Here is a 14,634-nt window from a genome sequence, read left to right on the forward strand (position 1 = left end):
CTCTCTCTCTCTCTCTCTCTCTCTCTCTCTCTCTCTCTCTCTCTCTCTCTCTCTCTCTCTCTCTCTCTCTCCCTCCTCTCTCTCTCTCTCTCTCTCTCTCTCTTTCTCTCTCTAATAATCTAAGCCTTATTTATATAAATATAATTATTAAATAATTATTTGGTATAATAAAATTTTGCACACTCAATATATAAAAATTTCAAATTATAGCTGAGGAATTTATTTTAAAGAAACATATGTGTAATAATAATGTTTTGACTGTTTTGAGAGAAATTTTGAAAGTTTGTATTCAAAGTTACATTTATTAAGAGGGACATTAGAAGCATAATAAGACTGTTCATTTTAACCGTACTTCCTTTCTTTCTTCCTGCATTTCCTTTCTGTATCTGACACAGAATAAGTGTGTATTCAAGCTTTGAGAAAAGGGGGGAATAGGAAAGATACATAGAGTGTTGAAAATACAACTAAAACGAACAGACCTATTGTTACACCCGGACATTTTTATTTCACGATATAAAGTAAATGTAACTTACTTATAAAATAAAGACGAAGGACTTTTAATAGAATAACACAGTTGATGAGTAAATTAATAAGATAGTATATCCAATTTGATATATAATATATTTACAATTTCACATAAAATAATACGACTGAATTATTAAATTAAAATCAATTTTTGTCTTTTTTATACAATTTATTACTAACCTATTCAACTTTATCCTTTTTTTAGAATAGTAAAATTACTTTTTTTATCTTTAATTTAATTTAAGTATAGTAATAAATTTTTAAGTTTAATATAAATTTAACACAAAAGAATAAGTATAAAATAACATATTGACAGCATTCAGCAGAAAAAGCAATTTTACAACCGTTGTAAAATTTTTTTAATACGATTGGTTCTTATTTATGATTTTTTTATGGATCTAAAAAAAATATAAAATAAACCAATCACGTATATTGAAGAATTTTACAACAAAGCTGCTTTCTTTAAACGCAACCATTATTCGTATATTTTTTAGAAAGGCATGAATTGATATTCAATTATCAATTAATTATATATTATATATAATATGTTATTCAATTATTTTTAATAAATTAAACTTAGATTTTATTTAGATATCACAATTATCTTATCTGAAATATTAATTATGTTTATAAATCACGCGGTAATTATTTTGATTTTGTTTAAATCTCTCTTTTATTAAAATTTCGAAGAAAGACTATACATTATCTATATTTTTCCAAATTCTCAGAACGTATTTTGGATCTGATTAAAAAAAACAGGAAGATGCAACAAAAAGGAACAGCGCCGCATTATGCGCTGAAGTTCGCCCAATAACCGTTCGTCTTGGCGAAATTACGGCGCCGAGGATGGCGTTATCTTGCCGCTCGCGACTTAAATCACGCGTCTCACCCTCTCTTCTTCCTCCTTCTTCAACCCCTTCTCTTGCCCCATTTTTGTTCGGGAGTCCCTTAATTCCTCCTCGCGCGCAGGAATTACCGTCGCAGCCGTCGCTTCCGGTCTCTTCGGGGTTGTGCTGTCTTCATCCCCACCCGCAGGAAATCCCGGCTGAAAGCCGCCGTCATAACCGGTCCAGGTTTACCTTAACGCAGGTCGCCTTCCTTCCTGGAATGCATCCTACGGGAATTAAATGCGCGAAATTAAATGCAGGGTGAGAACAACCTCCACAAGCTGAGTCGCGGCTTTACCGTCATAACTCTCAAAACGAGCCGGGAATTGTAAATCATGTTTTCAAGTAAGCCGCAATACAAGGCTTTGTCCCATATTAGTGATGATCGCAATGCTTACTTCTAGTTGATTCTTAATTATTAATTCTTATCAGTGAATTACAGAATTATATTATAAGCTTGAATTTAATTAATACAAATATAGTTGATATTTCTTAATCTAATTTTAATTAATTTCGATATAATTTCTTTGAAAATATGCTGATCAAGCTAATCTAGGTTATAAATTGAAATACTTACATATTGTATTACGTTAAAGATATTAACAAAAAGTATTAAATTGTTAAACAAAATGTTACTCAAATTTGTATAAAAGTAAATGTAAGACAAATTTTGTTTAAACATAAATAGAATAAATTAATGAATCAAATTGATTTAAAATACCAATTTTAAATTAAATTATTTATGTTTGACATTATTAAATTGACTCTAAATTAAACTTTTAAATAAAATATAATTTAAATTAATCTAAAAATAAATTTAAGACACAAATTTATGTGGATCTTTCTTAAAAAAAAAAAAATACAATAGAATTTAACCAAGGCTTGATCGTATTTGAAATAAAGTAATTTAAAGTACTTTAAATTAATATAATATACTTTAAATGTACTTTAAATTAAAAAAATAAAAGAGTTATTTAATATTTATTATTTTAAATAACTTCTTTTGACCCATTTTTTATTTTTTATTTAAATAAGGCGTAACAGTTAACCGAGCCTTGAATCTGATCATTTTTTCTTATATATGTATAGATGTATCTCTACTTTAAGTTAAAATAGTTAAATTGATATTTAATATATTTAATATATAATAATTAATAATTGATACATAATGTACCGAAAATGAAGATAAATATAGTGATAACAGACATATATAAATTCTATTAAATTATAATGAGAGATAGTCAATTTCAAGAATGGCAGATCAATTTTCGATGTAGATATAGTTTAATTAAATTAATTTACTAACAAGTTATTAGAGAAAGGGAGAAAGAGAGAGATTTCGCTTGTTCTATTGTGTTCAGCGATTACAACAGATTTCAATTAATTATGAAATGCTTATTGCGATTTGGCATAACTTGAACTAGCTTCAGGATAGAATTAATTTTGTGACTATTTGATGTTTACGGCAGTTTAGTATTATGAATAATTAATGGACACTTTTATTTCTTATTTATTATATTATTTATTATCATGAGTAATGCAACAATACTTTTTTTTATAAACTCTTTGTCCAGATAGCCTAAATTTGCATGAATTTTTTTTAAATTTTAATTTGTTAATAAAAATTACAATTAAAATTTTTTTTGGACTAAGATTAAATTACTTAAATTTTAATTAAATTCTCAACATTTTAATGTTTTGATATAATTAACAAGATTTTTTCAAAAGTCTTTTATGAAAAATAATGAAAAAAAAATCAGAGTGTGATACGATCATTTTACCGTGAAATAAGTTTAACTACTCGCATCGCTGCGCACAACAAACGATAGGGAAGTAATGTCTCTCTTTCTACGAAGAAAAGTCCCGAGTTCCAAATCCAAAGAATCGAAAACAGCTATTTCTCGGAGCTGTTGAAGATTATCGAATTTGGTACAAAGATACTGTTTACAGGTTCGCACAATCTATAAGTAGCCACCGCTATCGCTCCAATCGACGAAATAAAATAAAGAAACGCTATGTGCTCTGTACTCCACAGAAAGGAATGCTTCTGCGGAAGAAATGTTTCTTCTTGTTCCCTTTATTAACGTAAGAATTTTCTTATTTCTTATTTTAACTTTACAAAAGAAAATTGTAAGCGCACTTTATTTTTTTTCTATCTTATGGAAGTTTTTTAATTAAACATTTTAGATACACATAATATAAAATTAATACATGTAATATAAGAAATTAGAACATTTTTATATCAATAAAAATATATATATATATAAAGGGAACAAGGAGAATTGTTTCTTTGGTAAAAGTAGGAATACTACTTCTGTGGAGTATATAGTTTTTTTATTCTATTTAACATATAAACGCATAATATTTATAAGTTTATATTTTTAACGTACAATTTTAAAATATATGGTATCACTCTGCGTATGGCTGAACGCTCCTTTTATTTATTATTAATATGAATTTAATTATTGATAAAAAATATTGTGTAAAGTATTTTAGACGTCCAAAATATTTAATATAAAAATTATTAATATAAAAAAGACATAGTTTTGTTTCTATAGATTCAAAGAATTATTTTTTTATTGAAATAATATCAATTGTTTTTAATTTTGTTAAATTGTCTTTATAAATTGTGTTACATTGTTCCAATAATTATAGAGAATATTTCATTAAAAATTTCTTACGAAAAAATATTTCTGTATGCAAAGCAAAGTCTATATAATAGGAATATAAAGAAGTAATTAAATTGCAATTTGAATTCTTATTAATGTTTATTTATATTGTAAACCGTTATTAAGAAATAAATAAAAATTTTAAATTAATAATTAATTTTTTTTATAATTTAAAAGAAAAAAAGAGAAGGAAAAAATTGCTCTCGATAACATATAATATTATCTGTGCGATCTTCTGTGCAGAGTGACTCAATATATACACGAGGAAACGTATCCGGAACCAATATCGGGCTTCGCTAGTTCTGCGAGAAATATGGAAAAATTACTTCTGCCGAGGGGAGCAAAGTCGGTTCAATTTTCTTTCTTTTCTTTTTATATAAACGCAACATGATTTTTTGAAAAAAAATGAATTTGGAAACATGTATGCATTATTATCGATAATTGAATTTAATAATTCGTGAAATGAGAATGAAAAGATCATAAAAAAACACATAAAGTTTTCATAAGATATTTCATTTTTATTTTCTCACTATGAAATAAAAAGAGTATCATGTAGCGCACAGAAAATGATTCTAAGAATCATTATTCAGTTTTTCTTTTCTTGGTATTTTTTATCAATATTCAATAAATACTGCACTTCAAGAATATTTTGTTTTATGATATATCTCTTTTAATTATAAGAAAAAATGTAAAATATTAATTTAAATGTTAAAATGAGGTTGTTTATTATTAATTTATTAATACATAGATAATTATGAGTTATAAGTTTATTATAATTTTATTATAATTTAAATAAGTTTATTATAATTTTAAACTTTTAAAGGTGACTTATTATTATCATATTGTATTCTCATTATTAATGACTGTCATTGTTATATTTAAGCAACTTTATTATAACATTGTTATCACAATTTTTTATTTACAATATAAGAGGTTAAGTATGTTCGAATATTTTCGAGGCTTTGAAAAATTCAAGTTTCATTCGCTTAGGCAGCACTCTGTGGCAGAGAGATCGATTTATGCGCCTTTCTTCTGGTGCAACGAAACGCGGCCTAGAGTCCTCAGGGAGAACGGAGTAGTCCGGACTATCTGAAAAGCAGGCTGAATTTCCAACAAAGGTGCGAGCGTGTGTACAAATGCTGAGGAATTGGAGAAAGATTCGCTTCGTGGAACACGATTGGTTTGGATAGTATTTCAGTGCTTTAGTAAAGTTGGTTGTTTCGATATTATATTAATCATTATGTGTTGTAATAAAATATATTAGTAACGATAATTCTTAAAAATATATTAGTAACGAACTAATCAACATACTAATCAATATACTAATTAATATATATAAACATAGTATAATATTATATTATATTGTTTTTAATTTCAAATTAGAATATACAAAAATTACCTTATTAACTTTCAAACTAATGCGAATTTGCATCACAAAAATTTTCGTTAAATATGCTTTTTCATTAAATTTGAGTGATACCATTGGATTTGTGAAAAAATTATACCTCAGAAAAGAGTGATTTTTTTAAAGAAATTTCCATTTTAATCCTCAAGAGAGACTTGCAATTAAAAATGTCAAATCCAAATTCGTACTTATGTACCATTAATAGGTACTCAAAGGAGGTGATAATAGGTACTCAAAAATGGTTTAAAGATTAAGAATCCAAAATATTTTGAAGATTTTTTAATACTTTTATATTAAACATTTTTAATATTTTTATATGTATAACTCATTATATTGAAATATTCTTTTAAGTATAAAACAATCACTAAAAGTTCTTTCAAAGCGTGACAATGTTGTCATCGATTTCATACTTTAAGAGCGTTGCGATATTTCTATATCGCTTTTCTGGCAATCGTCCTCACGCTAAAAATTCCGACTCGTACTGGCCACTACATCATCGCCTTGTTGCTGTATTTTACGGCAATAAGAGTTCGACCTCTGGCTCTCTCTCGGCCAGCACCTCCGCCACTGATATATTTGATATACGACTGAAGGGAGAATACCACATGCACACATACGCACACATACTCCGTCGATATGCACCTCAGTTTGCATTTCAAGCGCAATAACGTTAATATTTTACATCATAAAATTTACCCGACGTAGGCGGACAAAGACTCTTGAATCCGGTTATATATGAATATTCGGTATTTTTTCATTTCAATATTATTTATATTTTAATATCCTTAATAATTTTGAATGAATTATAATTGAAAAGCTTTTTCAATTTAATTTCTAAATTTTATTTTGATATTTTTATGGAAATGGACTTTTTATTCTTTCCATTTTCTATCCTTTAGAATTTTGTAACATATTGATTATTTTATTTTTCGATATATCTACTGTATATAATTTAAAGAATATATTTAATAATGAAATAATATATATTATATATGTATAGAATATGCATATGTGAACAAAATATTTTATACTTGTAACATTTCATTATTTTATTATTAGATATATTAATAATGTGCTTCATAACAATTTTTAAACAATATTGATAAATTAATATCTTTACATGAAAATAAATTCTAAATTCGAGTTCACTTTTCGCGATGCAGCGCAATGTCGAGAAATTCTAATTTTCCAGAATTTGCGATCGAACGAACATGGCCTCTTTTTCAGAACTAAATGAAATACGAGGACTGAAAGTTTCCGTTGTAAGAATCAAGTGAATGGACGTCACTTCGTCGGAGAGACGGGCACGCGTCCCGACGTCGACGTTGGCGTCGCAAAGCTTTCACTAGCGCGCGTGCGATCTAATTAAATCGTTGGCGACTCTGTGAATTAAGGAAAAGAGAAGGGAAGTTTCCCGTTAATGAGGCGTTGTTAATAAAACTCTTCTAAAAAGTCAGTAATTCATAAGCATTCATAAGCAAAATTCGTGTTTTTATAATTCTTTAATTAATATCAGCAATAGAAATTACATGAGAAAAAGAACAAATTAAAAAAAAAGTTTAATTTTTTACATCAAATAAACTTTTTAATTTTTTTAAGCTATAAGGTTGTTCTTGTTTTTATAAAGCTTTTGAATCTAATTTTTTTGTAAAATTTCGATTAATAAGAAATATACAAATCGTGAGAAAAAAAGTTGAAACTTTTCGTTGATAACAAGCTTCTGTTTTTTTTTATAGAAAGATAGAAAATTCTTCTAGAAAACCATATTCTCGATCACTGTGGTGTTTGAATTTTGACACCATAACGGCTCGAGTTTTCGCCCATATTTGCTTTCTCGATCGAAGAAGGGCTCGTCATATGCTCCAGCATGTCAAACTATACATCCAGTCCAGGTGCCTCCAGTATTCCCCTCTCGATAAACGAACTGCCTTTACAGCCGCTCTCGACACACGCCATTATCGATAAGGGCGTTCTCGATTTTTTCTCAGCTACCATCGTTCTCTGCTTTCTTCCGCGATATGCAGTAAAAAACATGAAGCTCGAAAAGAGGTCGATGAGGTGCAGAGGCGTCGTCCTCGTCGCTGTCGTCGTCATAAAATATGATCCTAATTCCCATACCGATATGGTATTTGATCAATTTTTCGAGACATTTAAGAAATTGCGATTTTCCGCCCGTGAAATCACTCTTGGACGCCGCTCGGGATCGATCTACACGTTAGAAAAATCGATTCTTCGTTCGTCTCAGCTCTTCCGTTAGAAGAGCTCGATGGTAGAAACGAATCCAAAGGAAAGGCTTCTACTTCTAACGCGTCGTTATCTGTAAGCTTATGCAAATATCTAGCAGTTTGCCACGAGGGGGATTTGCATACACTAGCTAGATTCAGCTCTCCTCCCCTCTCTTCATCTCCCCCTTTGTCTTCCCAAGTCCCGATCTATGCGGGATCATGTCTAGGCATAATCTTAAGAAGCTCCCGCCGCAGTTATACAGTGGTTTTCTCCCTAGATCGTAGTCACGTGAAAGGGTTGCTCCCTCTTTTCGTCCACTTTTTCTGCTTTTATTTGCATCCGAGCGTTCCGAAAACGTATTGCGTCCTTCTTTTGCATAGTGCGGATGTACTGGCCTATAATAAAGCTCGAATCGCGCCGTCATTCATTAGCATAAAAGCACGATACGCGCGCGCTTCGATCGAGTGGAGGGCTCCATCGCTATAGGCGACTACCCGATATTACGCGCCATATAATACCGGGATGTGTCCTGGAGTTCTTATACAAGAATTACGCATTATGGTATCTTTATCAGAAAAAAATTTCTCATATATGAATTGCTAAAATATCTTCCGATCTAATTATTAATTACCTATATCATAGTCGAATGTAATTAGCATAATGGAATCATGCTTATATGCAAAAGCCATAGAAATACGAGTCAATTCCTGTAACACGCTGTACCGCGCTGTACCACGAGAATTTTCCGATTGCACCACATTTCGACGTTGATTGGATGCCATCCTTTGCGAATCTCTCTCTGCAATCGCGAATTCATCGTCGAATAATATGGGTATCTGGGCTTACGCGCGATTTTAATTAAACTTATTAAGCTGTTTTAATTTACATTGTATTAGCGTATTACTGTTGTAGCCACTGTATGAGCTTAAAATATCTTCAGTGGCTTTAAAGCGACTCTAAAGTAGCTTTCAGTGGTAAATTAATAAAATTATATTACTTAATTGAAACTTTATTTATTCAAATAAACCTTATTAACTTATTTATGGTAATGCATTTAAATAGTTCGCGTTTATAATTTGGAATGTTATATAAATATGTATAATAATTCTTATATCTACATTTTTGTTCTTATTTACAAAATTATATAATACAAAGCGTAATGTTTTACATTATTTTTGATGTAAATAAGAGAATATAATTTAACATGTGGAAAATGTTACAATAGAGGATTAAAAAAGGTTGAGATTATCCGAGCGGAGGGTTAAATTCTACTCGTATAACTTTCGAAATAAACAACTCGTGTTTTGCACACGCGTGTTGTACTCTCTTCGTCTCTCGAAACTCGAATTCTATCAAGGTACAATTAGCATACACGAAGCGTGCGTGACGGTAAGAGGCGCTGAATGGACCGCGGTGTTATGGATAATTTTCGCGGTGCGACGTATGGCAATCGCGCTGTGTCGAAACTTCGGGCAGTTGCGAAGTTATATTAAACGTTCCGGGGTGTACATATATTCATATGTCTCTGCTTCGTCCATGATGTTGCGAACGTTGCACCCTTTGTGCCCGGCAAGTGCCAGTTTCGTGCGTTATTATTTGTGGTCCAGTATATATTGCTTTATGTTATGGAATTGTCGCGAGAAAGTCGACAGAGGGAGAATGAGAAACGAGGAGAAGAGGAGAAAGAGGAGATACACATAATCAATTAAATTGAGATGGAAATTCGCGCGTATCTTTATAAATATAAAATATGAAGAAAGTTAAGAAGAAAGTCGCCTAACATAGTTTTTTTAAAGAGACTCCCTTATTTTTCATAAATTATTACATTTTATTAATATTAATAGAAACGTGATCTATTTTCAGATAGCACAGAGAGAGTTCAAAAAGAATTCAAAAAGAATTTGTATGTCATCAATTCTGAATTCATTTTTAGATGCAAAAGAATTAATTTTTTTCAGAACTTTTTAGAAAAAGAATTCTTTTTAAACTTTCTATGCTATCCGGGTTCAAATAACTAAAGAAGTAAAAACTTATAATTCATACATTTATGGTCTGTTTTTATGAGAATATAACAAAAAATTTTATTATATTTTATAGAATATAGCAAAAAAAAACATATTGCTTATTAACAAATATTTAAATTGCGCAGAGTTCTAATCTTTATTACTATAAATGCTGACAATGCAACGCGTTTTTGTGCGATTCAGCGTAACTGTCATCGTCATACAAGAGTATCAATTTTACGAAGTAGTAGCAACTCCGTAGCTACTATAGTCAAAATTAAATGCAAATATTGCAAAGTCGAGACAACACTGCACAAAGTCTTGGACTTGCACCTGCCTTTACGCAACATGCGGTGCTTTCCAAGACGAGTTTCTCTCGCAATCGGAAATAAGTACGAAACAAAGCGACGGCTATCGTGCGGTTCACGAAGTATTACGACTATCCCAAGTGCGCTGTTTAAAAACTTTCGCGCATTATCTGCATATGTTGCATCTACCATATCCACCGCAGCGGTTCTGTAACGGCTGCATACACTGTGATGATATTCGCTAGTCTTGTGATTTATTTCATCCACGAAATAGCATATATATCGCAAAATATATTTCTGATATACCACACAATATAAATAAAAAATCTAGAATTTTTTAAAAATATTTATTATATCTTCTTACTTTTTTAAACTCTAACGATGTATGTAAATAATAATATAAGTTTATTCATAATTTTATTTGAAGTCGACAACTTAATTGAGAGAGAAGTCAATAATTTAATAATTTTATAATTATATTTTAATAGTTTTATATAATCATATCATTATAATTATATGTATATTTATTATAGATATAATTGAATTCTCTAAGTTTTCTTTTTAGCTTTTATGTTATTCTCTTTATGCTTCTTTCTTCACAATTCAGTAGAGATAGTCTCATCTATGATAAGTGAGATTTTATAAATATGACAGCAAATGATATCGCTAGCGATGCCTTTGTCGTGCAATAACGTTTGTTCGCAAACTTCCTGAAGCCGGACGGTTTTAACATATATGCGGCGCGTTCGCGAATTTCGCGAACTTTCCTCCTCCGTATAACTCGGCTTATTTAATTACTGTCGGGAACAGCAAGCGGAAGCTTCGACGAAAAGCCACGGGGATCCGCGAGTTCCGGATCAATTTGAGTTTTGTTCAATTTTCCTGATGGACTTCTTCCTCTCTCTCGCTGCACCATCTCGTTATGCCAAGGTGTTCGCTAGATGAGTAACATATTTATTCGATGGTTAAATCTATCCGCAAGGCAAAATGTCCGTTTACATAGTGATTCTGTTTAAATTATTCAACATGAAATTTATCCATTACGGAAGAATAGACGTAAAAATCTCTAATTATATAAGCTATATTTAATTATATTAATTTAAATGAAAATAAAATTTTAATACAATAATATTTAATTACGAAAATAAAATAATATCATACTTTATTAAAGATTTTTAATAGATAACAATAATTTATTATTAACTTTTTATTAAAATTTTCTCTTATAAATCTTTAATGTTTCAAATACGCCCATACTCTGGTTCCCAATATTTCTTTTTTTCAATATATTTTTATTCTTTTAGCTAAAATAAAGTAGTACCTAAAAAGTGTTTTATTTAAAATAATCTAAAACTTTTTTTAAATATTTATTATATCTCCTTATTTTTTTAAGAAAACAATGAAAACAACTCTAGTTTTGTCCATGAATTTGTATAAAAAATTTGTATAAAATATGATATAATCTAGATAAAAAATGGTTCACTAGGTCAAGAAAATCCTTTAATTTATGTGGCAATAGCTTTTTCTCTCTTGGCTTGCATAGAAATTATTTTTTCTTTTCCCGCTGAGAAAATTTTTATCTATGCTGCTTTTCCCCTCGGAGTTATTCATATGCTAGCATTTATGAAGTTAAGGTGAATTATTTTCCACGAATTATTTTGTTCTAAAATCGATCTCTTTCGTAAACTTTGCAGTATTAAAATTTATGAAAAATTTTTGTAGAAGATATATGATATTATTGGACAAATTATATTTAAAAAATACATGACAAAAATATTTATTCATTTATTTATCGATATGAAGTATATTTTTAACATAATATATTATTAAAATTAAACTCACTTTTGAATTAATATTAATATTATTTCATAAATAATATTAAAATTTATATTAAGCTAATATAATAATAAATAAATTCAAATAAAAAAATTTCAGATATTTCATTTGTAATAATATTTTTGTAATAAAATTATAATAACATTCAACTGAAGAATTTGAAATAAAAAATATAGTAATTATATAACAATATGACATACAGATAATAATATAAATATAATACAATAAAAAAATATAAAAAATATAAAAAGACACAACAGCGGGATTCATATATCACTCACAATATTTATTTGATAAAAGAACACAAGTTAATAAATTTAACGATTCAAGCACAGCAGGAAGAACATAGAAGAGCTTTGTAAGGTGCAATTACATAACGTTTTTATGCAATAATGCCAAAAATAATTCCAAAATGTCTTCTTACGTATAATATAAAAGTTCTAGAGATAAGATTTTTTTATTTCGAATCAATTACCCCATATCAATTGAATGTAATGGAAATGAATTTAAAATATTACAGCACGATAGAAACAAAATACGAAGATTTAAAAATAGTACAATATAAAATCTCAGTATTTAAAATACAAAATTTTAATTCATAATATACATCAATTTGAAGTATTTTTATTCGAGTTGACAATTTTTGAAACTATATTTTATTATGTATATCTTTAAAAGAATAAAACATATTCGACTAAAAAAATTTTTATTTATGTCGTCGATCGATGTGACAATGTGTCCACGTTCTCTTTATGGGTGGAAGAGGGGAATATTTTTCTCTAAAGAGCAGCCTGGTGATGGAGAAACGATATGCCGTTATGTATCGACGTGCTTGTAATGGAGCTGTCGAGCAAATTTTCTGTGATATAGAGCCGGAGGCGCGCGTCGTATCGTGTCGACTTTAAATACAATGAAAATCGACCCTTATCGCCTCGCGATGTCGCCTCGATGCTTCGAGAGATCAGTTGCTCATTATTCGCATTAAATTCATCCAAGAAAGGAAGAAAATCGGAAAAAAAGAAAGAAAATCTATGTTATTGTTTTAAAAAAAGCCTTTTATGCAAGAAAAATATATAATAAAAAATTAAATATCTAAGATTGCTACATATCAGTAAAAAAATAATATATACTATTAAAATCTTCCGAAATAATTTTATTATGAAGTAATCTTATTAATTAATAAGTTATAATAGTTGTATCGCAATATTCAAACGAAACTTTCAATTCTCTGTTTCAGGATCATAATGCGCCAGTTTCTGTATAATTCCTTTATCCTTGAACTATTACTGCTGACAAGCTTGTTCGCGTCGTCAGGTCTGGCGATGTCAAAGACGCGCGACAAAAAGAAAAATATTAAGGAGACGAAGGAGGTGAACATCTGTGACATTCTGGGCCAGCAGGCACCGATCTATTGCTACTGCAACGACGGCCTGCATAATTCCAGTGTCGTCAGTTGCTTGGTATTGAGCAAGTTCGAACGGAGCGATCCCATGTGGAATTATTTTAAATCGCAAACCCAGCTCGAAAAATTGACGTTTACGGTGCGTCAGCTCGACAGCCTCGACTACGTACCTGATCATTTGTTGCAAAATTTGAAGAATTTGCGCATAATCGTATTCCAGCATGGAAAGTTTCATAAGCTTGCCAGTTACACTTTTAGCAATCTCAACAGCATTGTCGAGATCAATCTCAGTGGCAACATGATTGTCGAATTGAGCAATTATACCTTTGAAACTATGCAAAATCTCACTTTTATAAATCTCGACTATAATCGTATCTTCGAGATTATTAGGTATGGATAACTGATAATTGAATTATCTATTAGAGTAGAGATGGTCAATCTTTATTGAATTTGTTAACACCTAATGAGTAAAATCCAATTTGTTATTTACAATTTATTTGCGTTATTTATTCTTTATTTTTATCAATATTCTTGCTATTTGGGCTATTTGTATTATTTGATATTAAAAAAATATAATTTATATAATATGTAAACACGTACGTAAACACAAAAAAAGGTCTTTTAAAAGAAATGTTCCAAAATATACTTTGTTATATCGCAATAATAAATTGAAAATTATAAACTTTATATTTCAGCTGGAAATTAATAATTTATAACATTAACTACAATTTAATTATACGGAAAATTTCTTATATAAAAATGGATAAAATGCATAAAAGCAAATTAATTATACCTATAATATACTTTTAAAAAATTATAAAAGAAGAATATATTAATTATTACTTAAATTTATTTTTTTCTACAAATTGATATTAGAAAAATACGTCAATTAAATTATTGAACGATTATGCATGCTATGAAGTCTAGTTTTACACATTTTGATATTAAATACATTTTGTATTTAATGAAATGTATTATAATGATATTTTATTTGAGAATATTTATGTATATTTATTTTAATATGATAATAAATGCCATATTGTTATAAAAAATTTTTCGATATAAGCGATAAGGCCGTGTGCATGTATAATACATGCATCAATAAAAGTAGTAATTTATTAAAAATATAAAAATTTAATGCATAAAACTGATGCTACAATACTAATTCAAACTTTTGGATAATAAAAATTGTTATTATTATTGTTGTTAACAATGGCAATATTTTTGATATTTATATTTATAATATTATATATTTATGATTAATATATTATATTATTAATATATTTATATATTTTTGTAACGATTTTTAATTATATTATATATTGTATATATTATATTAATATTGTATATATTATAATAATATATGTATTGTG

The 14,634-nt window shown here is 28.8% G+C and overlaps 2 protein-coding genes across 2 annotated transcripts in view; one reads left to right on the forward strand and one right to left on the reverse strand.

Annotated features, from left to right (window-relative positions):
• LOC105624751 (collagen alpha-1(XI) chain-like) overlaps positions 1 to 7,481 on the reverse strand; it is a gene marked incomplete at its 3' end in the record, with an annotated part of 17,121 nt that extends 9,640 nt beyond the window's left edge. The window contains exons 1-2 of the mRNA XM_012206105.1: positions 7,368 to 7,481; positions 1,415 to 1,570 (exon numbers count right to left, since the gene is read on the reverse strand). Coding sequence (XP_012061495.1) covers positions 1,415 to 1,570; positions 7,368 to 7,481 — 270 coding nt within the window. The remainder of the gene's footprint in view (positions 1 to 1,414; positions 1,571 to 7,367) is intronic.
• Positions 7,482 to 13,103: 5,622 nt separating this feature from the next.
• On the forward strand, positions 13,104 to 13,661 carry LOC105624753 (connectin-like). The gene has a single exon (XM_012206106.1). It carries the CDS (start codon positions 13,104 to 13,106, stop codon positions 13,659 to 13,661), a length of 558 nt encoding a protein of 185 aa, XP_012061496.1.
• Positions 13,662 to 14,634: the final 973 nt, after the last annotated feature.

The sequence above is a fragment of the Atta cephalotes genome (genome assembly GCF_000143395.1).
Source record: "Atta cephalotes unplaced genomic scaffold scaffold00087, whole genome shotgun sequence".
Taxonomy (NCBI): Eukaryota; Metazoa; Arthropoda; class Insecta; order Hymenoptera; family Formicidae; genus Atta; species Atta cephalotes.

Excerpts from the sequence above, each read along its gene's own strand:
- LOC105624753 (XM_012206106.1), top strand. The coding sequence starts at position 13,104 with ATGCGCCAGTTTCTGTATAATTCCTTTATCCTTGAACTATTACTGCTG.